This window comes from Pleurodeles waltl, chromosome 12 (assembly GCF_031143425.1).
Source record: "Pleurodeles waltl isolate 20211129_DDA chromosome 12, aPleWal1.hap1.20221129, whole genome shotgun sequence".
In the NCBI taxonomy this organism is placed as follows: Eukaryota; Metazoa; Chordata; class Amphibia; order Caudata; family Salamandridae; genus Pleurodeles; species Pleurodeles waltl.
Window position 1 is genome coordinate 516,124,925 of NC_090451.1, and position 27,457 is coordinate 516,152,381.

A 27,457-nucleotide genomic window follows, 5' to 3' on the forward strand; every position below is an offset into this window, starting at 1 on the left:
GTTTCTCAGGTAAGTAAAGCACTTACACAGTCAGTCTCCTGGCATAGGCAGCCCACCATTGGGGGTTCAAGGCAACCCCAAAGCCACAGAACCAGCAAAACAGGGCCGGTCAGGTGCAGAGGTCAAGGGAGGGCCCAAAACACATAGGCGCCTATGGAGAACAGGGGTGCTCCGGTTCCAGTCTGCTAGCAGGTAAGTACCTGCGTCCTCGGGGAGCAGACCAGGGAGGTTTTGTAGAGCACTGGGGGGGACACACACAAGCACACAAAACACACCCTCAGCGGCATAGGGGCGGCCGGGTGAAGTGTGTAAAATAGGCGTTGGGTTTTGTATTGAAAACAATGGAGGGACCGAGGGGTCACTCTGGCGTTGCAGGCAGGGCATAGGGGGGCTTCTCGGGCCAGCCACTGACTGGGATAGGATTAGGGCCGCCTGCTGCTCACTCCTGCACTGGTAGGTGGTTCTTCTCGGTCCTGGGGGCTGCGGGTGCAGTGCTTGGTCCGGGCGTCGGGTTCCTTTGTTACCAGGCAGTCGCAGTCAGGGGGAGCCTCTGGATCCTCTCTGCAGGCGTAGCTGTGGGGGTGCAGGCAGTTTGACTCAGAGTGTCCACATTGCTGGAGTCACCTGGGAGTCCTCTCTGCAGTGTTGGTTGTCCTGAACTCGAGCCAGGGGCGTCAGGTGCAGAGTGTAAAGACTCACGCTTCTGGCGGGAAGTTAGTCTCTTTACAGTTGGTTTCTTGTTGCTGTTCTTGAACAGAGCCGCTGTTCTCGGGAGGTTCTTGGTCCCTCTAAGTCCTCAGAGGTCGCTGGTCCCGCTGGATGCATCGCTGTGCAGGTTCTTTGAATCTGGAGACAGGGCGGTAGGACTGGGGCCAAGTCAGAAGCCATCTCCATCGTCTCTGCAGGGATTTCAGGTCAGCAGTCCTTCTTCTTGTTGCAGGTTACAGGAATCTGATTTCCTGGGTTCAGAGTCACCTCTAAATACTGAATTAAGGGGTGTGTTTGGGTGTACTGCCCTGGAGGGTGGCTACACCCTCTTTGTGCTGCCTCCCTGAGGGGAGGTGGGCACATCCTTATTCCTATTGGGGGAATCCTCCAAAACGAAGATGGAGGATTTTTTAAGGCAGGGGTCACCTCTGCTAAGGAAACCTTAGGGGCTGTCCTGACTGGTGGGTGACTCCTCCTTGTTTTTCTCATTATCTCCTCCGGACTTGCCGCCAAAAGTGGGGGCAGTGGCCGGAGGATCAGGCATCTCCACTAGCTGGGATGCCCTCGGGCTCTGTAACAACAGGCATGAGCCTTTGAGGCTCACCGCCAGGTGTTACAGTTCCTGCAGGGGGAGGTGAGAAGCACCTCCATCCAGTGCGGGCTTTGTTCCTGGCCATAGAGTGACAAAGGCACTCACCTCATATGGGCAGAAACTCGTTTGGTTGTGGCAAGCTGGCAGGAACTGGTCAGCCTAACACTAGGAATTGGACTGGTATACAGGGGGCATCTCTAAGATGCCCTCTCTGTGTATTTTTCAATAAATCCCACACTGGCATCAGTGTGGATTAACTGTGCTGAGAAGGTTGATACCAGATTTCAGTGTAGCCATTATGGAACTATGGAGTTCATGATTGACAGACTCCCAGACCATATACTCTTTATGGCTACCCTGCGCTTACAATTGCTAAGGTTTTGCTTAGACACTGTAGGGGCATAGTGCTCATGCAACTCAACTATATCCTCACCTGTGGTATAGTGCACCCTGCCTTAGTGCTGTAAGGCCTGCTAGAGGGGTGAATTACCTATGCCACAGGCAGTGGGTTGAGGACATGGCATTCTGAGGGGAGTGCCAAGTCGACTTAGTCGTTTTCTCCCCACCAGCACACACAAGCTGTGAGGCAGTGTGCATGTGCTGAGTGAGGGGTCCCCAGGGTGGCATAATACATGCTGCAGCTCTTAGAGACCTTCCCTGGATACAGGGCCCTTGGTACCAGGAGTACCAGTTGCAAGGGGCGTATCTGGGCGCAAGGGCTGTGCCAATTGTGGGAACAAAGTTACAGTTTAGGAAAGGAACAGTGGTTAGCAGAATCCCAGCACACTTTCAATCATAACTAGCATCAACAAAAGGCAAAAGGTTAAGGGTAACCATGCCACGGGAGGCATTTCCCTACACAACCCTCTCCCCCCCAAACAAAGGGGATGAGACTAACCTTTCCCAAGATAGTCTCCATTTTCTAAGCGGGAGAACCTGGAAAGGCCATCAGCATTGGCATGGGCAGTCCCAGGTCTCTGTTCCACTACAAAGTCAATTCCCTGTAGGGATATGGACCACCTCAACAGTTTAGGGTTTTCTCCTTTCATTTGCATCAGCCATCTGAGAGGTCTATGGTCAGTTTGAACTGTGAAGTGAGTACCATACAGGTATGGTCTCAACTTCTTCAGGGACCAAACCACAGCAAACCCCTCCCTCTCAATGGCACTCCAACGCTGCTCCCTGCGGAGTAACCTCCTGCTAATAAAAGCAACAGGCTGGTCAAGGCCATCATCATTGCTTTGGGATAGAACTACTTCTATCCCATGCTCAGAGGCATCAGTCTGCACAATGAACTGCTTTGAATAATCTGGAGCTTTCAAAACTGGCGCTAAACACATTGCTTCTTTCAGGGTGTCAAAGGCCTTTTGACTGTCCAAGGTCCACTTAACTTTTCTGGGCATTTTCTTGGCGGTAAGTTCTGTGAGGGGTGTCACTATGGATCCATATCCCTTCACAAACCTCCTATAGTACCCAGTCAAGCCAAGGAATGCCCTGACTTGAGTCTGGGTTTTTGGAGCTTCCCAGTCCAGAATAGTCTGGATCTTGGATTAGAGTGGCTGAACTTAGCCTCCACCTACAAGGTGTCCCAAGTAAACCACAGTACCCTGCCCTATCTGACATTTAGATGCCTTGATAGAGAGGCCTGCTGCTTGCAGGGGCCTGCAAAAACTTCTTCAGGTGGACCAGGTGATCCTGCCAGTTGTAGATAAAGAAAGCAATATCACCTAGATATGCTGCACTAAAGGACTCCAAGACAGCAAGGACTTTATTCGCCAACCTTTGGAAGGTGGCAGGAGCATTCTTTAAGCTAAAGGGCATAACAGTAAACTGATAATGCCCATCAGGTGTAAAGAATGCTGTACTTTCTTTGGCCCCAGGTGCCATTTTGATTTGCCAGTACCCTGCTGTCAAGTCAAAGGTACTTAAGAATTTGGCTGCACCTAATTTGTCTATTAGCTCAACTGCCCTTGGGATGAGGTGAGCATCTGTCTTGGTGACAGAGTTGAGCCCTCTGTAGTCCACACAAAACCTCATCTCTCTCTTTCTATCTTTGGTGTGAGGTTTGGGGACCAAGACCACTGGGCTAACCCAGGGACAGTCAGAGTACTCTATCACTCCCAACTCCAGCATCTTGTGGACTTCCACTCTGATGCTTTCTTTGACTTGGTCAGACTGGCTGAATATTTTATTCTTAACAGGTAAACTGTCTCCTGTGTCCACATCATGGGTACACCGGTGTGTCTGACCAGGGGTCAAGGAAAAGAGCTCAGCAAACTGCTGGAGGACCTTCCTGCAGTCAGCTTGCTGTTGGCCAGAGAGGTTGTCTGAGTAGACAACTCCATCTACTGAGCCATCTTTAGGGTCAGTGGAGAGGAGGTCAGGGAGAGGAGAAGTTTACTCTCTATTTCCTGATCCTCATCAGTAACCATCAACATGTTTATATCTGCCCTGTCATGATAGAGTTTAAGGTGGTTAACATGGATCACCCTCTTGGGGGTCCTGCTAGTGCCCAGGTCCACCAAGTAGGTGACCTGACTCTTCTTTTCTAGCACGGGGTAAGGACCACTCCATCTGTCTTGAAGTGCCCTGGGAGCCACAGGCTCCAGAACACAGACTTTCTGCCCTGGCTGAAACTCAACCATAGCAGTCCTTACGTCATACCACACCTTTTGGAGTTGTTGGCTGGCCTCAAGGTTTTTGCTTGCCTTTTCCATATACTCTGCCATCCTACAGCGGAGGCCTAGTACATAGTCCACTACATCTTGTTTAGGCTCATGGAGAGGTCTCTCCCAGCCTTCTTTTACAAGTCCCAGTGGTCCCCTTACAGGATGGCCAAACAGAAGCTCAAAGGGTGAAAACCCTACTCCCTTCTGTGGCACCTCTCTGTAGGCGAAAAACAGGCATGGCAAGAGGACATCCCATCTCCTTTTGAGTTTTTTAGGGAGCCCCATGATCATGCCCTTCAATGTCTTGTTAAACATTTCTACAAGACCATTGGTTATGGTATGGTGTGGTGAACTTGTAAGTCACCCCACACTCATTCCACATGTGTATTAGGTAAGCTGACATGAAGTTGGTACCTCTGTCAGAAACCACTTCCTTAGGAAATCCCACTCTGGTACAAAAAAACCTATGAGTGCTTTAGCTACTCCAGGGGCAGCAGTGGTCCCTAGGGGAAATGCCTCAGGGTACCTGGTAGCATGATCCACTACTACCAGAATATATTGGTTCCCTGATTCTGTCACGACTCACGTGCTGCTTGCGCCTGGAGTTTGCAGATCTTGAGGCGTGGATCTTGAGAGTTCGACTTTGGCCCAAAAAGGGGCGACTCTTTCTGGTAGCCACGGTGCTGTAGGCGAGGAAACGCCAAGGACAGACCGTGACCGTGAGAAAGTAGCGCCAGAGGGAAAAAAACCCTTCAGAAGAAGAGGAAAAACCTCCCAGAAGATTCGCAGGGGATTCCTGGAACAAGAACAGAGGAACAGGAATCAAAGGAACTGACGTAACACAGAAATGGCGAAATCCAGAGCCAAAGGCTAGGAAATCAGGAGCGAGGACACTAACTGAAACAGAGAGTGTTGCAGCACAAAGAGGAAAAGAAACACCACCCTTAAATACCATAAAACAGGAAGTGACCCACAGGAAGAAAAAGGACACCATCTTGAATAGGGAAAGGTAGATAGGATAGACTGGAGCAGAAACCATAGAGAATAGGGAAGGAGGAATGCTGGGAAGACAGAGGTAACCTGGGAAGGGGAAAAGACATAAAGGACAGAGGAAGAAAACAGACCCAAAAAGGAAGAAAGACAGAAAAAGAAGAAAAAGGAGCCCCAAACAGGTAAGAGGGGTCAGGAGACCCCAACAAGACGGAGGGAGAGAGCAGCGCGAGGCCCCAAGTAAGTCCTGGGGCCTCGCAGGGTGCAAGAAAGGCTCGGGGCGCGCCGCGTCTTAGAGACGCGAAGCGCGGCCCGAGCCGAACGCGCGGCTTGTGCCGAACGCTCGGCTCGCGCCGCGCGGTGCGGCGCGACAGTAGGCCCCCCTCCCGAAGGCCCTGGTTTGAAAGGAAATAAACGGTGAAAGCGCTGAGTCAGAAGAGGAGCATGAACAGAAGATGCATCTTCCCAAGAACACTCACTGAGAGGATAACCCTTCCAATGAATCAGATACTGCAGACGGGTGTGAAAAAGACGAGAGTCACAAATCTCCTGAACCTCATATTCAGGAACATCATCCACTAAGACAGGAGGAGGACAGGAAAACTGACGGGAATACGGATCTGGTACATAAGGTTTGAGTTGGGAGACATGGAAGACTGGATGAATCTTCCATGTGTGAGGCAAGTGAAGACGGACAGTGACAGGATTAAGCAACTGGAGAATACGGAAAGGCCCGTAATAGCGAGGTGTGAATTTGTTCTGAGAAAGACGTGAGGGTAAGAATTTAGAAGAAAGCCAAACTTTATCCTGTGGATGGTAGTCCGGAGTGGCCCTACGTTTCTTGTCTGCTACTTTCTTCATATATCTCTTGGTGTGTAAGAGATTAGAACGAATCAGTCTATGGATTTGTAGAAGACGTTTGGAAAAATGAGTAATAGCGGGCAAGGGAGTGGGAGACAGAGAAGAAGTAGGAAAAGAGGTAGGATGAAAACCATAAGAACAGAAAAAAGGAGTGGTCTTGGAGGCACTATGGACTGAGTTATTATAAGAGAATTCAGCGATAGGGAGATACGTGTTCCAGTTGCTTTGAGTTGAGTTGCAAAAACAACGAAGGTATTGTTCTAAGCCTTGGTTCAGACGCTCGGTCTGTCCATTGGTCTGAGGATGGAAGCCCGATGACAGAGCTCTATCGATGTTTAGTGTCTTACAAAAATACCTCCAAAACCGGGAAATGTACTGAGGTCCTCTATCAGATATAAGAGTATGAGGAAGTCCATGAAGACGGAAGATATGTTCGATGAATATCTGGCTTAATTCTTGGGATGTAGGTAGCTTTTTCAAGGCAGTGAAGTGAGCCATCTTAGTAAAAGAGTCCACAGTGACCATGATTACCCGGTTTCCTGCTGAGAGTGGTAACGAACACATGAAATCGGTAGAGATGGTGTGCCATGGAGTTGGCGGAACCGGCAAGGGCTGGAGTAATCCCGCAGGTCTGGTTCGGGGAATCTTGACTTGAGCGCATGTGGGACAAGCCTGAACGTATGTTTCAATATCCTGTTTCCAAGTAGGCCACCAGAAAAATCGTGATAACAGTTCTTGTGTGGCCTTGATGCCTCTATGACCAGCAACCGGTGAATCATGACACATTTGTAATGCCTTTTCTCTCACTCTGTTAGTGGGGATGAATAACAGATCGTGATAATAATAGTATCCTTGTCTCTTATGTAAAAGAGGCCTTAAGTTCTCTACTTCATCATCAGATAGATTGGGGTACTCCAGTTGTACCTCCTCCAGAAAAGACTGGGCTACCCCAATGATCTTACTAGGTTCCAGTAGGGGTTGAGCTGGGACAGGAGTACAATCTGGATAACGACGCGACAGAGCATCAGCCAGAATGTTTTGGGAGCCAGGAATATATGTAATGTAGAAATCATACTGGCTGAAGAAGAAGGCCCAACGAGCTTGACGACTATTTTGGCATACGAAATTTCGTAAACATTGTAAGTTTCGATGGTCTGTTCTCACTTCAAAAGGTTCCTTGGAACCCATCAGAAACTGCCTCCATTCAATACAAGCTGTTTTCAGAGCCAACAATTCTCTTTCCAATACTGAGTAATGTTGTTCTGCAATAGAGAGTATATGAGACAAATAGAAAACAGGATGTTCAAGACCATCATCCTCTTGTTGTTGGAGTAGGACGGCACCAATGGCTTTTTCAGAAGCATCGGTGACGACAATAAATCGTTTGTTGGTATCTGGATGTCTTAAGATGGGAGCTTGTGTAAATGCCTTCTTTAAATCCTGAAAAGCTGTTTCAGCAGCTTTAGTCCAGACAAACCCTTTAATAAGATTTTCCTTCTTTAAAGTGTGAGTTATATGGCTAGTTTGTTTTGCAAAGTCTGCGATGAATTGTCGATAGAAGTTCGCCAATCCTAGAAAGCATTGTGTTTCTTTAATAGAAGATGGAGAAGGCCAATCTAGGATAGCTTGTACCTTTTCTTGATCCATGGCTACTCCGGTGGTACTTAAATGATATCCTAGATATTTGACTTCCGTCTGGTCAAACTCACACTTTTCGGGTTTGAAAAATAGTTGATGTGCCCGGAGTCGTTGAAGGACTTGTTTAACATGGGAAGAATGGAGTTCGGGATTTCTGGAATAAATAAGAATATCATCAAGGTAGATTACAACTGTCTGATTCAGGAGATCCGAGAATACTGAGTCCATAAATCTCTGAAAGATTGCCGGGGCATTAGTAAGACCGAAAGGCATTACCCTGTATTCAAAGTGACCAAATGGAGTCCTAAAGGCCGTTTTCCACTCATCTCCTTCTTTAATGCGTAAGAGGTGATAGGCTCCCCGTAGATCTAGTTTGGTAAACCGTTGGGCCCCTCTGACTGCCTCTAAAATGTCCCTTATGAGAGGCAAAGGATAACGATCTTTAATAGTTATTTTATTCAGGCCTCGAAAATCCAGGCAAGGGCGAAGGTCCTTTGTCTTCTTGGGTACGAAAAAGAGAGGAGCCCCGGCCGGAGAAGACGATGGAACAATAAGACCACTTTGAATATTTTCATCCAAATACTCCTTTAGTACTTCCTTTTCAATTTCCGTGAGGGAATACATCCTGCCAAAAGGAACGATAGTGCCAGGTTCCAAGGGAATAGCACAATCGTAATCTCGATGTGGAGGTAACACAGGTTTGGAAGGTTTTTGGAAGACATCTTGAAAATCCAAATAGTGTTCAGGAACTCCTTGGACTGTATTTATGGTCGAACCGGTGGTACCCTCCGTGATTATTGACCTCTTAGGCGACCAATACTTGTCTGAAGCAAAACAGTGCTCGTGACAGAACTGTGAAGACAAGGAAACCGTCCGGGTAGCCCAGTTCACATATGGATTATGTCGGATGAACCACGGGATTCCAAGAATGATGGTATGGTTGGGGGAAGTTATAAGATCAAAGGAGATGTGTTCCTGATGGTTACTGATCTGTAGATTCAGCATCAGGGTAGTCGTATCTACTGGACCCGATGATATCAAAGATCCATCCACCGTGTGTACTTGTTCTGGAATCTCCTTAGGTTGTATAGGAACTTGTTGAGTGGTGGCCCACTTCTTATCCATATAAATACCACTAGCTCCACAATCTAGTAGTGCCATAGTCTTCTCTTGACGGCCATCAGGAAGTTGTAACATTACTGGTAAAATGAACAAAGATGTGGTATTGTCGTTGAAAGAACTGATGGAAGGTATAGCTGCTAATCCCGTCCCCTCCCTTCTTACAGAGGACGGGAAGCGGCGTTTCCCGATGGCCTTGATGGACGTACTGGACAGGTACGCAGTATGTGGCCGGCAGAACCGCAGTATAAACACAAACCCTTCTTTCGTCTATCTTCTCGTTCGCTAGCGGAGAGAGGGCCTCGAGTTGTATCCACCTGCATGGGTTCTCCTTCGGTGTCTCTGACAGGAGGGCGAGGTTCCTCAGAACGATGCGGAAAAACTCGTGAGGTGCTTGGTTGAAAAGACCCTCTGCTCTTTCTCTTCTCTGCTCTACGTTCCTGAAGGCGATACTCGATGGAGAGGGCTTGATCCATCAGGCCACGAAGATCTTCCACTCTGGTGGAATGTACTAGTTCGTCTTTGATTTCTTCTTTGAGTCCTCTACGAAACAAAGTCACCAAGGTACGTTCCACCCAGGTGGTCTCTGCCGCTAGTTGACGAAAGCGTGTAATGTATTGAAGGACATCTTGTGAACCTTGATGAATATCGCATAAGGCCTCTTCTGCTGAAGCCTCCAATCCCGGACGACTAAACATCAGCTTGAAGCGGTTCACAAAGGCGGAATAATCCGACAATACCGGATCGTTAGATGATACCATCGGGGTTGCCCAGGCCAAGGCAGGACCAGATAAGGCACTGATGAGATAACCCACCTTTGTTCTGTCATGGGAGAATTGGGTGGGTCGGAAGGCGAAGTACACTGTCAAGGAGTCAAGGAACTCTCGCAGCTTGGTTGGTTCACCCGAAAAACGATGGGTAGAGGCGGAGAGCGTCGGGACATCACCACTGCGGAAAGCCAAAGCCTGTCGCAGCGCAGCATTCTCACTGCGTAGTTGCTGTAATTCTTGAGCTTGTTGCTGAATTGTAGTTAGCAGAGCTTGATCCGGATCCGCAGCAGCTACCACAGTGTCTTACATGGCGTTAGAAGACGTCGGGATGGTTAGGCGCTGCAATCTGTCACGACTCACGTGCTGCTTGCGCCTGGAGTTTGCAGATCTTGAGGCGTGGATCTTGAGAGTTCGACTTTGGCCCAAAAAGGGGCGACTCTTTCTGGTAGCCACGGTGCTGTAGGCGAGGAAACGCCAAGGACAGACCGTGACCGTGAGAAAGTAGCGCCAGAGGGAAAAAACCCCTTCAGAAGAAGAGGAAAAACCTCCCAGAAGATTCGCAGGGGATTCCTGGAACAAGAACAGAGGAACAGGAATCAAAGGAACTGACGTAACACAGAAATGGCGAAATCCAGAGCCAAAGGCTAGGAAATCAGGAGCGAGGACACTAACTGAAACAGAGAGTGTTGCAGCGCAAAGAGGAAAAGAAACACCACCCTTAAATACCATAAAACAGGAAGTGACCCACAGGAAGAAAAAGGACACCATCTTGAATAGGGAAAGGTAGATAGGATAGACTGGAGCAGAAACCATAGAGAATAGGGAAGGAGGAATGCTGGGAAGACAGAGGTAACCTGGGAAGGGGAAAAGACATAAAGGACAGAGGAAGAAAACAGACCCAAAAAGGAAGAAAGACAGAAAAAGAAGAAAAAGGAGCCCCAAACAGGTAAGAGGGGTCAGGAGACCCCAACAAGACGGAGGGAGAGAGCAGCGCGAGGCCCCAAGTAAGTCCTGGGGCCTCGCAGGGTGCAAGAAAGGCTCGGGGCGCGCCGCGTATTAGAGACGCGAAGCGCGGCCCGAGCCGAACGCGCGGCTTGTGCCGAACGCTCGGCTCGCGCCGCGCGGTGCGGCGCGACAGATTCTGTGGCAGGTTCAAGTGGACGCACTATGTCCACTCCCACTCTCTCAAAGGGGACCCTCACCACTGGAAGTGGAATGAGGGGGGCCTATGGATGGCCACCTGTCTTACCACTGGCTTGTCAGGTGACACAGGAGGTGTAAAACTCCTTAACCTTCTGGGACATATTGGGCCTATAAAAATGGTTGACTAATCTCTCCTAAGTCTTGGTTTGTCCCAAATGCCCAGCAAGGGGAATGTCATGGGCTAAGGTCAGAATGAACTCCCTAAACTCCTGAGGCACTACCACTCTCCTAGTGGCACCAGGTTTGGTATCTCTTGCCTCAGTGTAAAGGAGTCCATCTTCCCAATAGACCCTGTGGGTTCCACTGACATTGCCTTTTTCTTGCTCAGCTGCTTGCTGTCTTAGGCCTTCAAGAGTGGGACAAATATTTTGCCCCTTACACAGCTGTTCCCATGAGGGTCCCCTTGGCCCCAAGAGCTCAACCTGTTAAGGCTCCAGCTCCATGGACTCAGTTCCCTCAGGTGATAGAACATCTTTCTGAGAAGAGAGGTTCTGGTTCTTTTGCTGTGCAAAAGCTGGTTGCCCAGTCTTCTTTCGTTTCTTCTTGGAGGGTTGGGCCATCATTCCAGACTCCAACACCTCTCTTTCACCCTGTGCTCTGCTTTGTGCCCTTGTCTTGACACACACCAGTTCAGGGATGCCCAGCGTGGCTGTATGGGTCTTGAGCGCTACCTCGGCCCATGCTGAGGACTCCAGATCATTCCCTAGCAGACATTATACTGGAATTGCAGAGGAGACTACCACCTGTTTCAGGCCAGTGACCCCTCCCCATTCTAAAGTTACCATTGCCATGGGATGAACTTTAGTTTGATTGTCAGCATTGGTGACTGGATATGTCTGTCCAGTCAGGTACTGTCCTGGGGAAGCCAGTCTGTCTGTCACCATAGTGACACTGGCCCCTGTTTCCCTCAGGGTTTCTACTCTATTCCCATTTATCAAGAGCTGCTGCCTGTATTTTTGCATATTAGGCGGCCTGACAGAAAGTGTGGCTAAATCCATCCCACCCTCTGAGACTAAAGTAGCTTCAGTGTGGACCATGATTTGCTCTGGGCACACTGTTGATTCCACCTGGAGACTGGCTATACCAGTACTAATTGGAGTAGTTGTTGTTGTGGAACCTTTCTTTGGACATGCCTTGTCTCCCTTTTGGTGTCCATGCTGTCTACAGTTGTGACACCAGGCCTTCTTGGGATCAAGGTTTTTACCCATTATACCTATTTGGGGACTGTGAAGAGGCTCGGGCCCACCCTCCTGAGCAGGTTTTTGGGACCCTGTGGAAGACTCTTTGCTTTTGTCCTTGGATGTCTCACCACCCTTCCCCTGGGGAGGCTTTGTGACCCCTTTCTTTTGGTCACCCCCCTGAGGAAGTTTTGGTCACCCTAATCTTGAACCAGTGGTCTGCCTTCTTTCCCAATTCTTGGGGAGAAATTGGACCTAGGTCTACCAGATATTGATGCAGTTTGTCATTGAAGCAATTACTCAGATGTTCTTTCATACATAACTTATTCAGCCCATCATAATCACTTACACCACTGCCAGTTATCCAACCATCTAGTGTTTTGACTGAGAAGTCAACAAAATCAACCCAGGTCTTAGGATTTGTGAGCCCCCCTGAGCCTAATTCTGTTCTCCTCAGTTGAGAATCAAAAGCCCTCAATCAGGGTAGCCTTCATGAGGTCATAAGATTCTGCATCTCTACCAGAGAGTGTGAGGAGTCTATCCCTACACCTTCCACTGAACATTTCCCAAAGGAGAGCTCCCCAGTGAGATCTGCGGACTTTTCAGGCTGCACAAGCCCTGTCAAAAGCTGAAAACCACTTGGTGATATCACCTTCTTCATATTTAGTTACAATCCCTTTGAGGATTTGTAGGATGTCAGTATTCTCTCTGACCCTATTTATTTTGCTGCCACCATTTATGGGACTTACACCCATTTCTTTTCTTTCCCTTTCAATGGCTAGGAACTGCTTCTCCAAAGCCAATCTCTTGGCCATCCTGGCTAACAGGATTTCCTCTTCATTGAGGCTGTCCTCGATGCTTACAGAGGCACTGGTCTCCCCTGTGGAAGAACCAGGCTCTCTGACTACCATTTGTGGAGTCAGGGTTTTGTGAACCCTATTCTCCTTAATTAGGACAGGAGGGGTGAGTTCTTCCTGCTGTTGACTAATTTCCCAATCTGAAGGAGCATCCTCCAAATCAGAGGGGTGGCCCCTTGTGAACTCTGCCAAGGGCTGCTGGAGCTTTGCTTTGGTAGGGTTGGACCCAATCTTTATATTTTTTGTCTTACAGAGAGACCTTATCTTTGACATCCCTAGATGCAAGTAAGGTGTGAGGTTGAGTTCCATCACTGTCTCATCTGTGTGACTCATTATCAATCTAAAAGTTGGGATTACTTTTTAAGAATCTAAATACCTCTAGAACATAAATCATAACTTTTACAAACTTGTAAACTTCAAAAACAAATGCTAACAGGGACTTACACAAGGCCTTAGCTGGACTTCTAAAAATGTAGAAAAATAGTCAAACTGAAAAAATCAATTTCTAATGACAATTTTTTGAAGTGTGTCATGTGATCAGGTATTGGCTGAGTAGTCCAGCAAATACAAAGTCTTAGACCCCAATGCTGATCCACCAATGTAGGAAGTTGGCTCTGTATATTATCTCAAAGTGAGAGATAGTGTGCACAGATTCCAAGGGTTCACCTTAGAGGTTGATAGTGGCAAAATTAGATAATACTAATGCTCAATTTTGTGGTAGTGTGGTCGAGCAGTAGGCTTATCAGAGGGTGGTGTTAAGCATTTGTTGTACACACACAGGCAATAAATGAGGGTTCACCTTAGAGGTTGATAGTGGCAAAATTAGATAATACTAATGCTCAATTTTGTGGTAGTGTGGTCGAGCAGTAGGCTTATCAGAGGGCGGTGTTAAGCATTTGTTGTACACACACAGGCAATAAATGAGGAACATACACTCAAAGACTTAACTCCAGGCCAATAGGTTTTTATATAGAAAAATATATTTTCCTAATTTATTTTTAGAACCACAAGATTCAAATCTTAGGTAACTACATAAATTGCAAGGTACTTCACACAGTTAAGTATAGAACTTTGATTTAAAACAGTAGTACACACAGTTTTGGTTAAAATGGCAAATACCTATTTTAAAAGTGGACACTGCAAAAATCAACAGTTCCTGGGGGAGGTAAGTAATCATTAGTTTCTCAGGCAAGTAAAGCACTTATACAGTCAGTCTCCTGGGCATAGGCAGCCCACCGTTGGGGGTTCAAGGCAATCCCAAAGCCACAGCACCAGTAACACAGGACCTGTCAGGTGCAGAGGTCAAAGGAGGGGCCAAAACACATAGGCACCTATGGAGAACAGGGGTGCTCCGGTTACATTCTCCTAGCAAGTAAGTACCTGCGGCCTCAGGGAGCAGAACAGGGGGGTTTGTAGAGCACTGGGGGGAAACACACAAGCACACAAAACACACCCTCAGCGGCACAGGGGCGGCCGGGTGCAGTGTGCAAAGTAGGCATAGGGTTTGGTATTGAAAACAATGGAGGGATCCGGGGGTCACTCTGGCGATGCAGGCAGGGCACAGGGGGGCTTCTCGGGCCAGCCACCGACTGGGCTAGGATGAGGGCTGCCTGCTGGTCACTCCTGCACTGGTAGGTGGTTCCTCTTGGTCCTGGGGGCTGCGGGTGCAGGGCTTGGTCAAGGCGTCGGGTTCCTTTGTTACCTGGCAGTCGCGGTCAGGGGGTGCCCTGGATCCTCTGTGCACACGTCGCTGTTGGGGTGCAGGGAGGTCGACTCAGGGTGTCCACGTTGTTGGAGTCGCCTGTGAATCCTCTCTGCAGTGTTGGTTGTCCTGAACTCGAGCTGGGGGCGTCGGTTGCAGAGTGTGAAGACTCATGCTTCTGGCGGGACGTTAGAGTCTCTTTAAAGTTGGTTTCTTATTGCTGTTTTTGAACAGAGCCACTGTCCTCAGGAGGTTCTTGGTCCTTTAGGTGCAGGGCAGTCCTCTGAGTCCTGAGAGGTCACTGGTTCAGAGTGGATGCGTTGCTGTGCAGGTTCTTTGAGTCTGGAGACAGGCCGGTAGGGCTGGGGCCAAGTCAGCTGTCGTCTCCATCGTCTCGACGGGCTTTCAGGTCAGCAGTCTTTCTTCTTGTTGTAGGTTGCAGAAATCTGATATTCTGGGTTCAGGGTCGCCCCTAAATACTGAATTTAAGGTTGTGTTTAGGTCTGGGGGCAGTAGCCAATGGCTACTGTCCTGGAGGGTGGCTACACCCTCTTTGTGCCTCCTCCCTGAGGGGAGGAGGGCACATCCTTATTCCTATTGGGGGAATCCTCCAAAACCAAGATGGAAGATTTCTTAAGGCAGGGGTCACCTCAGCTCAGGACACCTTGGGGGCTGTCCTGACTGGTGGGTGACTCCTCCTTGTTTTTCTCATTATCTCCTCCGGACTTGCCACCAAAAGTGGTGGCTGTGTCCGGAGGGGCGGGCATCTCCACTATCTGGGATGCCCTGCGGCGCTGTAACAACAGGCATGAGTCTTTGAGGCTCACCGCCAGGTGTTACGGTTCCTGCAGTAGGAGGTGAGAAGCACCTCCACCCAGTGCAGGCTTTGTTCCTGGCCACAGTGACAAAGGCACTCACCTCACTTGGCCAGAAACCTGTCTGGTTGTGGCAGGCTGGCAGGAACTGGTCAGCCTAACACTAGGAATTAGACTGGTATACAGGGGGCATCTCTAAGATGCCCTCTGTATATATTTTTCAATAAATTCCACACTGGCATCAGTGTGATACCAAACTTCCCAGATTTCAGTGTAGTCATTATGGAAAAGGGGAGTTTGCGATTGACAGACTCCCAGACCATATACTCTTTATGGCTACCCTGCATTTACAATGGCTAAGGTTTGGCTTAGACACTGTAGGGGCATAGTGTTCATGCAACTATGCCCTCACCTGCGGTATAGTGCACCCTGCTCTAGGTCTGTAAGGCCTGCTAGAGGGGTGACTTACCTATGCCACAGGCAGTGGGTTGAGGGCATGGCACTCTGAGGGGAGTGCCATGTCGACTTAGTCATTTTCTCCCCACCAGCACACACAAGCTGTGGGGCAGTGTGCGTGTGCTGAGTGAGGGGTCCCCAGAGCGGCATAATACATGCTGCAGCCCTTAGAGACCTTCCCTGGCCACAGGGCCCTTGGTACCAGACGTACCAGTTACAAGGAACTTATCTGTGTGCTAGGGCTGTGCCAATTGTGGGGACAAAGGTACAATTTAGGGAAAGAACACTGGTGCTGGGGCCTGGTTAGCAGTATAACCATGGCAAGGGAGGCATTTCCCTACACAAGGCCATCATCCGTCTCTAGGGTCTATGGCAATAAAGGCCTTGGCTGGGGAGAGCATTCTGAATTTTTCCTGGATGAATCATTGAGAAGGTACAAGTCTAAAACAGGATGAAGGCCTCCGTCCTTCTTTGGCACCATAAAGTAGCTGGAACAATACCCTACGTTTGGCACAGGCACCCTCTCGATAGCCCCTCTGGCCAACAGGGCTTGCACTTCCTGCCCTAAGATGGAGAAATGGTCTTCTGTCAGTCAGTGGCTATGAAGGGTAGGGTGCATCCCTTCTTGACAAGCTGCAGGAACCATCTGTCGGTTGGTATGGCCAGTCAACCTGACAAGAATTGTTGGATCCTGTCTCCAACTGGGGGACTGTGCTCCACTAAGGATGCACTGAAGAGGTTTAGCAGGTGGGACCGTGGGTGGGAGGGTGGGGGGTAGTAGGTTGACTGGCTCGTTGAACATGACCACAGGTTTGGTGAGTGCCATGACCTCAGCCACTATTTTGCTAGGCACCTTGCTGAGACTGAAGTGGTCGGCAGTATGGGGTGCTCCTGTTGAAATAGTAGGGCTGATGTGGCTGGAAAAGCAGAGCATATAAGCCCAGGGAGTGTGCTGTGTCCTGCTCTCTTTTCTCTTTAAATCACACCAGAGTAGAATCTGCCTTGTCCCAAAAGTACCATCAAAGAGCACGTCAAAAAGGGAGGACTGGACATAGCCTGAAAACCTGTTGACTGCAGCCAATTGTGGCCACAAATGGCAACACTGGTGCCAATGGCTCACCGGATGGAACTAGTAGTGTCTATACCACAACAAATTGTGAATTTGGTTGTGTCACCACAATCCTGTATAGCATGGGTCAGAACAGGTCAAAGGTTTTCTGAGACACCTGGGAGGATTTGAGCCACTAAATCCTAAAGAGCATGGGAACAGAAGCCCAGCCGGCAACAGGCATTGTTGTACCAGAAGGTCAAACTGGTGAAAGAAAATACCTTATTCCCAAAGGTCTCCACTCTTTTGGACTTCCTATTGAGAATAGCAGCCGGAAAAGTATTTGAGTCTGTCCGACTAATAGATGTCTGCACCACTGTGCTCTCAGGAGAGGGTTGGTGTCACCTGGGGCAGGCCAGGGGCATCTTGCAGTTTGGCAATTTACTAGGGGACAGAGCAAGGTTTGGCCCAGGGCCCTAGGAGGGTATAATTTTGAGCCTTGTTAAAAGGTAGAAGGGGCTCAGTAGTGGTTTGTTTCAGCTGGAGGACTTCAATCAAAACATTGGTTTTGACCTCTAGGGTGTAAAGCTGGATGGCGAGAACGTTCACTGCCCTCCACATAACCACTGAAAAGGAAGAACTTTCTTCAGCGGCACGACCTGGGGGGGGGGGGGGAACGGCCAGAATCTAGAGTGGTGTCAATGCCACTGGCCTCTTGATGGTCATTATGCCAATTATTTTCTGGTGGGGTTGGCCAATTTCATCATCTTTGTTGTAATCATTGTCAGAATCTGCCCCAAACAAGGAATGCAATGTGTGTGGGGTGGGATGTCGATCGCAGATATTGGTTTGATTGAAACCAGGCGCAGTCTCAGCTGAGGTCCTAGCAGTGCAGATTCGGAGAGCACAATGGGTGCCTTGTCCTCCATTGGCAATGAAGTCAGCCTCAGCATCAGTGACGGCAGCTTTGGAAAAGTAGTGGTAGGGAGGGGAAAGGGGGCTCGATTAAAAAAAAATAATAATAAATAAAATAAAAGTTCACTTACCTGTGAACGGCTGTAACCTCTCCTCCATCTTCTTCTCTTCCTGGCAGCATGGAAACACACAGGCTCCCAGACTCCCCTAAGCAAATCGCAACGCTGCTGCCACCAGCATGACAGCAGCGTTGTGATTGGTCTGAGCGGCCTGGTTTGATGCTCAGACAGGGAGTGGGAGCCTGTGCATGTTCTCCACCCTGCTGAGCAATACAACCTGGTGGAGAAATGCTGATTGTGCATGTCTGTTTGGTTGGCCCAAGACGGTCGGTCAAACCGTCATGCACGCTTATGGTGCACATACCACTCCTCCTCCCTGTGACACAGCCCAGCCCGCCCAGCCCTAACCTGGCTCTGCACTGAAAAATAAAATGATAGTAACATTGTGTTATTATCATTTTATTTTTCCTTTTTCGCACTTCTCAGAGCAGTGGGGCGATGCTCCTCTGCCTTAGCGGAAGAGCCGACGCTGCTCAGCATGGATGCACCAGAAACTGACATGGAGTGTGGAGTTGCAGTTGGTACAGGAGCCAGGGAAGGTGTGGGTGCCAGAGTATCAACTTGAAGCCAAGGGATAACCTGCAGGTGGTACCACAGATAAAGGGACTCTTGGCTCCTTGGTACCCACAGGCATGCTAGAGGTAGTCAGAAGAGATCCGAAGAGTCAGAGCATGGCCTCACTGATCTCTTGGATCTTTCTCGGTGCCACAGATGGCCCAATTCAAGCTGGAATAGGCTCCAAAGTCAATCCGCTTCGGAGTGAGATTGTGACGAACTGTGACACCTTTGAGCCTTCTCAGGAGTATGAGAGTGGTGGGAGGGGAGTTGAGTCCCGCTTATATTTTGCATGCTTTTAATCTTACTTACCCAAAGATTTAAAGCACAACAACAAATGACCTTTGGATCGACTCCCTGGAGCAGGAACAGCACCAAGATCGACTTAGATCAATCTCGAAGAAGAGTCTTCTTGTGCTTGCTGACATAGTTTTGCCCTGCGCTGCTGTATGGCATTCAGGTTCATCGATGAGCAATCATTGCAGGCCTCAGAGTGGTGACTCGACAGCAGGCACCACTGGCAAACCTGTTGAGGATCTATAAAATACATTTGCTTGCAACAGTCCTTACAGGGTTTAGAACCTGTCATCTTCGGAGGTGACATTTCCCTAGCACATTTTGTAAAACATTTTGCCAAAAGAGGTCGCAAAGAGACAAGAGGTAGCTCTGGATCTGGATGTGGTTGCGCGGAAAGAAAGGAACTGACATCAGCACAAAGGACTGGTGTCTATAGAGGCTCCACACATCATTTCTGGAGCAGAATAGCATCGGTGCAGAGTCACACAGCGCCACCTACCAGCAGGCAAAGATATTGCTGGATAAGTTGCCTGATCCAGTCTGATGCCTGGGGAATATTCAAACGTTGAGGAATATGCAGTTAGAAGACTCTTTCAGAAATGGGGATACACAGTGAACATTTTTAAATTAAAGATGGTTCTGATCATAATGTTTCACATTTTTGTAAACAATCGGTCTGTTTTTTTTTTAGGAGGCCAAGGTAAGCAGTGTTGCCATAATCTAATCTTGATTGGAAGATGGCATTGGCCACTGTGGTTTTATGGAAAAAGGAAAAGGTAGGTATTATGCGCCTAAGAATCCAGACTTGAAAAAAGCATGTTTTTTCCACTGTAACAATCTGTATATCTATATTTAGATTGGAGTCTATGGTAACTCCCAGATCATGAACTGATGAGACAGGTTGGGAGCAGTCCCAAAGAGAAGTGAGCCAGAGTGAATTTTTCCATAAGTTACATTTATTAAAACCTTGGAGAATTCTGATTTTAAGAGGTTTAAGTTATGGTAATTACTTAGCATCCAAGTAGAAACTGCACACAAAGTGGTTTGAAAGCCTAAAGGTGTGTGATGTATATTCTATAGCAAATTGATGGTGAGCTGTAAGTCCTCAACACAGAGATATGATGTCACCTTTAAGCTGTTCAGATCTCTGTGAGCAGTTGTCCTCTGAGGGGGAATAGTAGCAGGGCGTGGCCTACCCTTGAAGGACATCCTACTGCATCAAAGTAGGTGTAAATTAAAAACTACCCAATTGTACAGTATGAGATCGATCTGTCCTGAAGGCGTCTAATCACTTTGGGGTCCTACCTGTGTCATGAAACTGCTTTAGGCGGGCACATAGTTATTTGTGGTTGATGGTGTCAAAGGTTCTGGACATGTCTAGGAGAATACCTACCCCTGATGCACCCTGTTCAGCGATCATTCTGAGATCAATAGCTGAAGTAATAACTATTCTGTAGAAAAAACTGGTCTGAATCCAGTTTGAGTGAAAGTGTTGTTTCTGTGTCTCTACAAAGACTCATACCTGTCTTGTAACCGTTTTTGCTTTCAATTTACCTTTGTACGAAGAGAGAGATAGGAGAGAAATTTGCTGGAACTCCTGGGTCAAAATTGTGGTTTTTGAGTTTCGGGCAAACTACTGGATTTTTACAGCTAGATAGTACTGGACCTTCTATCAGTGACAAGCTGCTGATTTCTGTAATCAAGGGGCAGACAATGGCTCGTAAAGATTTGAGGACAGAGACAGGGCAGATATCCAGAGGTGAACCTGACAGTTTGCCAGTATGTATTAATTTGATGCATGCTTCTTCTCAAAGAGGGAATTGTTTGGGGAATCTCAGGTTGTCGTCCTGAGTCATAGTCTAGTATGATGAGCTCTCTATGTGAGATTCTAATACCTGCCAGAGTAAGGGGCTTTACTCAGCAGTAGCCAAGGTAAAAGGATACTGAGCCCTCACTCTTGCAAAGTGGTATGCTTCATCATTGTGCTACTCAAGAAGAGATTACATTTCCATAAGGTGGATTCCATCTGCTCTAAAATTAACTTTTCTGGGGATCGGACCTCTTATTTCCGATCTCCCCACCTGACCTCAAGTAAGGAAGATCAATCCAAATTATTATTTTATGCTAATATACAGTCTGTGGTGGTTACGAGGTTGACTCTTAGGCAAAAGCCTTTATTCTTCTACCAGAGTACTGCCTTTTGATTGATGTATTTCTCATTTGACCCTGTCTCAGATTCTATTTGTGGGCTGATTACCTTTTTGCCACAGTTGTAGTTTAGTGGGCATCTCGGCTTTTTGCTGTGTTTTTATAGCGTCAGGTAAATTAAATTCGTAAGGCAAGGTATGGTGGTCCCACACAGTAAAAATCATCAATGATGTTTGAAAATTCTCTCCACTCCGGGGACAATGTATTTTTTTCTGAGAGAAACCCTACCCCACTTGCAGAACAAAAACAATGCAGGGCACCTGCCTAAAATCACATTTTTGATGAAAGCACTTCCATCCATAGTTAGGAGCACTTTCGTTGAAAAATCCCCTGACAGGGCAGTGAGAATTTTTAAGTACACCATACTTTCAACTGTCTACTTATTATCTACAGGAGGCCTATTCCATGGCTTCGGGACAAGAAAGAACAAGCATTTACAATGCAACGGGTATTGCGTTTGCTCATGTTAGAGCTGATCGCGTTGTAAACTCCTAACCTGACTTTTCACCTATCGGGCAAAAGTGCATTTGTGTACACAACCCAAAAAAGTGAAATTAACTATGTAAAGCGCTCGACTTCTGCCAAGCGAGATCGCGCTCGTAAATTAGAGAAAAAGAAGTCCACGAGCCCGATGGAAAACAGCGAGCCTCGCATGTTTTCTGTACTTGGTCGCTGCGCTCGAGGAGGGCTTATCACCGGAAAAGGCATGACGTATGCTTGCCCTCGACTAATGAAAGCAAGCAGATTTTATTAGGCAAGCCCAAAAACCAATAAAAAACACTGACGTGAAGTTGACAGGGCTCCGAGCCCTTTTCTAAATACAAAAGCGTCTCGCTGCGATACGACTCTAAAAAAGGCTCTACCTCCGCATTTAAAGGTCTGGAGTCTTCAGTATTAGATACTATCGTGCTTTATATAATTAACAATGTTTGACTCTAAAAAGTTAGGACTTAACAATTCTTTTAATAATGTGCAAGTAATTAATGAGACCATGAAATAATGAATGCTCATAATCAAGTCTTGGCGAGACCATGGAATTTTTAACAACTGATACAAGTAGACTCCTGCAGCAATGTAAGTATTATTTGAAAGTGCTTAGGGCCATATGCACGAACACGTTTTCCCACAGACACAAAATGGGTAAAACCCTTTGCTACATCTGGCCCTTAGTGAGGCAAGGCAAGCATCTTCTTTTCTGTTTACTTGAGTAGCCAAATGAAGATTTATGTCATAATCGAAACACAGATAATGCATCAAGGAAGCAGGCATTGGCATTAAAGGTGTGAACACATTAAGAGACCAAAGCACTGAATTCCACAATTACATATAGCTACTAATAAATGAAAATCCGTTTTTTTTCTGTGTTGAGTATGATGGGGCTTTTGGCACCCAACCTACCACTTTTCCATGCCCTTTCTGAAACGGATTATCAAGTTCTTATTTTAGTCTCCCAAACCCAGTACTTTTGTGAGGAAAGCCTAAGATCTAACATAGAAACGTAACTGGACTAGGCGATGAATCTTGTAGAGTGCCACATGAACCTTATGGAGAGAATACATGAAAGACATAGGGGGAATGACCTGCTGCCTACCACAAAGAAAGGAAGCCAACCAACTAAATGAAATTCCACTGATAGCAAGGAAATTCAAATTGATCAAATGTCAACTGAAATCTGTATAACTCTTCCTTTGTTCGTGCCACAACTGGTACAGTTTGGTTTTAATTCTATTTCCTGCATCTCATGACGATGAAAGTCTATTATAATCATTGCAGGTGACAGAAAGCTACTGTGTTGGCTTTTCCATTCATGTGTTAGGCCTGCAGGAAGGAGTCTGGGGCCACTGGAGCTACACATGGTATACCAGCTGAATATCGGGTGTTAAATATTGTGCTACCAAAATATCTCAGCCACAATATCGACTGCCAAAATATTGTGAAGGTAAGTAAATGAAGTAAGTGTATAATTGCTAGTCGTAACTTCACATGAATGTACAGGTACATGTGGAATAAAGTACCCCACATACATTATAAGGATACAGCAGGTGACCAAGGAGTTCCATAACCATATAGAAGAACAACTACGAAGGACTAGTTCCTTTATAGGGTTATGGAACTCCAAGGTGACTTGCAATATCCTTTTTGTGCATGCAAGGGAGTACTTTATCCCATATAACAGATGGTCACACCATCACCTTACTCACAAACCACTTAAAACCTTGATGTGTAGCTCTTTCCTATGAAAGAGCAAGCATGTTTGCAAACATGAAGAATAAAAATAAAACCTCTAGTGCTAAATTAAACACATCAAAAACATGTTAGATATTTGTTGCAAACAGATATAAGAAACCGTTCAATACAAGTCAGTTAAAAAAAGAAGCTGCAGCAGCTCAGAATGTGTAGAAACATGCAGAAAGATTCTAGCTTTTCCTTAATTATCTAATGAGCGCAAAAAGCAACATGTTCACTCTGCGTCTCCTTGTAACCTAAAAAACTGAGCAAAAGAAAGATAAGCAATGTTGTGTTTTGTTGCTTTAAACAGCTGCTTCAATTATGCTCCATAACCTGACCTGCCTTTCACATTGGCTGCTATCTCTAGCCGCAGGTATCGTGAAATAAGAACTCCAATGTAATAACTTATAATAGTCGAGTTCGGACATCTTTTCTTTATAATCGGTGACTGGATGCATCACAAGTTTTATACATTATAATACATGGGATTACAGAATCCCATGTATTATAAGATATATATCTTCAATGCAAGTAGACATTGAGTTAACAATAGTAAATCTACGGATATCTGTATATACTTAGCTTTACAATATTTTGGCAGTTGATATTTAGGATACAATATTTTAGTGGCACAATATTTTTGTGCTTGATATTCTAGACAACTCTATGCACAGACTGCCTTGGCGCATTCCTTACAGATATCTAGGCCCCGCTAGCTATGACACGGTTGGAACTGGTCAGACCACTATGTGATGTATTCCTAGTTTAGCTTCCTGAATCTGTTTTTGAACACAGATCAGTTAAATCCTCAAGGGTGCTTTGTTTTTATCAGTCTTCAGCCTGACAAACTGAATCCACGCACCTATCTTTTAACACATTTTTGACTCTGTATTTCTGAGTTCATAATAATGTTTTGTGGTCTAGTCAATATGAGTTTCAGTACTGTCATAGCCTCCCTAACAATATTCAAGGATTAAGAGGACACCACCACTAATTCAAACTGCTGTACTTACTCAGTCTCTTCCTCTATCACTTCTTTAGAACCATCCGTGTGTTTTCTGAAAGCAAGTCAAACATGAATGTGTTTTAATTACAGAGATCAGAAGCTCATGGAATACTGTTATCAGGATTTGTGTCACATACCCTATGTCTAATTGGTCTATTTAATATCATAAGGAGTTGTACTTTGAGGAACTGGAAACAAAATGCCGAAACCCACCTTTTATGATTTCAATCTGAGTGCACAGTATCTGTACAACCAGGCATATACGCCATTCCCCATTCCAAGGTGAAAATACAGGAATCAAATGCAACAACTGATTCATTCCATTGCTCGTGTGAGCGACACTAAGAGGCAGCTACCCTGTCCCCCATGTCCAAGAGTCTGCCAAATGAGAAACTTCAGCCAATCAAAGACATATTTAAGCCTTTGGCTTCGGGTGAAAAGGGACATGGAGTGGCAAGGTAAGCAAGAGAAGAACAAAGAAAGAAAGAGAAACAACATGGAAACATGAAGGCGACAAGACAGGCACAGCTGCAGGGAGTTGTAATTAAGACAGGCAAATAAATGGTGGTGGGGAACTAGTCATGGCGAGATATTTTTTTATAACACACAGTCATCAATGATTTGGCATGTAGTAGCCTGTCCTGTATTGCTACTTGTCAAAAGGCAAGGCCTCGATTTTATTTACAGAATTCCAGTGTTCATTTGTGGTGTAGAGCTTGTAAGACAATGAGTTCCAAAGGGAGGGTGCCAACTCTGAGAATGCCTTGCCACCATTTCTGGCTTTAGAATATTAGAAACCATTAGGAGTGTTTCCTGGAAGGAACTTGTGTTGGTGTAATGCACACAATTGAAAAAAAGCCAATTCAATAGAACACCCATTTGACAATACAGAGTAACTTGATTATAATAGTATCCAATGGCGGAAGCCACAGAAGTATGGGAATGGCCTAGAGCCTATGATCCTTTCTGATTCTCATTATCAGTCAAAAATAACACCCTATAATGAGAAATACAAATATGCCAAACAAAAGAGAGCAACCACAATCTAGGTAGGAAGAAATAACTAAGAGAGAATACCAATAAGGTATAAGTTTGAAGCATAAACTGGCTCTAGAGTCAGACTGGCACTCACGGAGCCTGGTTACAAATCAGCAAGGCATATGTCAACTAGGCTTCCAAAAATCACTTCCGTTTACATCACATTCAATTACATCCAAATCATCGAAAAACGCAGGAAGCAACGTATAAAGAAAACAGTCGATGCACATGACCTCAAAAACTCATTCAGATTTAACTGGATCCGAGTTCCCAATGTTGGACGTAAAGAAAGTAATCCTAAAAAACCTGATCAGGGTAACGACAAGAATGAGGCTTGAGTGCAATCCAAAGCGAAGGCAAAAAGAAGAAACGAAAAGAGGATGCTGAATATAGGGAGAGGAAAAGAAACTGCATATGTAGATTAAGTGGGCATGCTTTAATGTGATTATAGAGGTGGTAAACAGGAGGCTCCTGGAGAGTGAGAACAGAGGGGGAAAAGGGTGGAAGAGGAGAAATATCGTAGGAAAGGAGTGCAGAATGAAAGCGTTGGGGAAGGGAAACAGGAGAAGGGGAGAACTGAGAGAACAAGGAAACTTTTCCAGTGATGGGACAGACAGAGATGCAGGAGTTGAGCGGAGAAGATAAGAAACAAGGAAAAGTGAGGGATGGAGAAAAGAGTTACTGACATAAGGCTAGCAGTGGAGAGCGAATGATACAGGCAAACTGAAGGGAATTCAGGGCTAGGGCTCAATCATGCGTAGGAAATTTTACAGCACCCAAACTTACTTGGTGAATGACTAACAGACTCGATTTTACAGGCCAGAAAATTCAGCTGGCAAAACCACCTCGGAAAAGGGCTGCGGTGCATCACGGCCCAGATCCAAAGTCCCCGCGCGACTTCTTTCCAAGGCACAGGGGAAGCATGTTTTGTTTCCTTCAGCCAAGCAATCTCCTTTCCTTCCTTCTACCACACTCCCCGCGACACCAACCCTCCTCACATTAACAATTTGCTCAGATCAGATGGTAAATGCCTTCGTTAATCGCCACAGAAAAGGGAGTACCATCTGGAATTCAGTCTGGTAAAACCAGGTCCACCATTATCCCCCACTTCACGGGGAAATAACTTGTTATTACGTGGTACTGGTTGAGTGTTACTGCACTGTACCAGTATTTTCGGGTGCGGTGAAAACACTCTGCCAGTATAATGCTTTTTGGAATTGGGGTCTAACTGGTGAATGCAGAAGCCTAAGGATGTTTGGGCAATGTTTGCCTTTTATTGCAGAGTTCCTCTGCGGTGACTCTTCAGATAGGAAGTCAACATGTGGAACCACTGGCACCCTGTAAACAGACGGCAATTTGCAGGATGTTAACAGTATGGTATGCCCAGTTTTCAAGTGCAATCCAGAAATACTGTGTCACAGGGACGAGGACATACCTGGCGTTCTGCCTTAGTCTTCCTGAAGAATGGCTTTCAGTCTATGGCCGCCCCAGTGATCGCCCTTTTATCTAGCACCTGTCCTTACTGGAGAAGCCTCAGAGGTGTACCAAACCTCAAACGTGGGTGGGACTACTCCTTATGGAGATGTGAAGAAAGCCTTATTGAACCGGCTGGGGGTTGACGATGAGACCCTTTGCATAAGGTTTCAAAAGAAGAGGGGAGGGCCTTTTGACACACCCAAAAGCTTTTTTTTTCAAGAAGAAGGATGTGGCGGGTTGGTGGCTTAATCCCCAGGTGTCCAGTAAGGAAGAAATTATGGTAAAAATTTACCGTGAACAATACTCTACCATACACAGAAATGGTTGTGTTAGCATGTCGGTCTAACTCTGGAACACGCAGTGGAAAGGGTAACCACATTCTTCCCAGGCCAAAAGCTGTGTGCCTTTCGTGAAGCATAAAAACAGAAATAAAACCAACCACACGGTTCATACCGATAAGAATGAAAAAAAACACCCTAGCACTTGGCCTCTGATCCATCTATGGCTCAACCCCCAAAAAACTGAAATGGGGGGGAGTCAACAACGGGCCGCAGTGTTACGATTCTGGGGTAGTGGGGTCACATAGCAAGGTTTTCTAGGAATAAGAAGTCTGAGAATTAACCATTAGACGCCAGCTATGTTCCCTGATCGATATACCTTACTCAGGATATAGGGCCCACTTTTTATGTAAATTTGCTAGTTATCAATAGGTGGGTGAAAGCTCTTTTGGACTCCAGTTGCCGTCAGCTGGTAATTGAAGTTTTCCTGTCTCAGATCCTCCCTAAGTGTCAGATTTAGGAAGGCATGGGGACACTAAGATATATCCAGAGGGCAAACTCACAGTGAGAAATAAGGGGGGGTTGTGAAAGTATAGTAGACGCTGGGGTACTTCACACTTTCCCCGAGGAGCTCATCTTGGATACAGACAACCCTTATTTTATGAAGGTATTACAGGCCAACCTTCAAGTCCTTGAGACGGTTGGAAGAACTGGAAGTCAGTCCATCCCA

The 27,457-nt window shown here is 46.6% G+C and overlaps 1 protein-coding gene across 1 annotated transcript in view; it reads right to left on the bottom strand.

The window, feature by feature from the left end:
• CNGB1 (cyclic nucleotide gated channel subunit beta 1) overlaps positions 1-27,457 on the bottom strand; it is a 1,925,718-nt gene that overhangs the window by 1,279,875 nt on the left and 618,386 nt on the right. Inside the window, exon 19 of the mRNA XM_069217388.1 lies at positions 23,943-23,987. Coding sequence (XP_069073489.1) covers positions 23,943-23,987 — 45 coding nt within the window. The remainder of the gene's footprint in view (positions 1-23,942; positions 23,988-27,457) is intronic.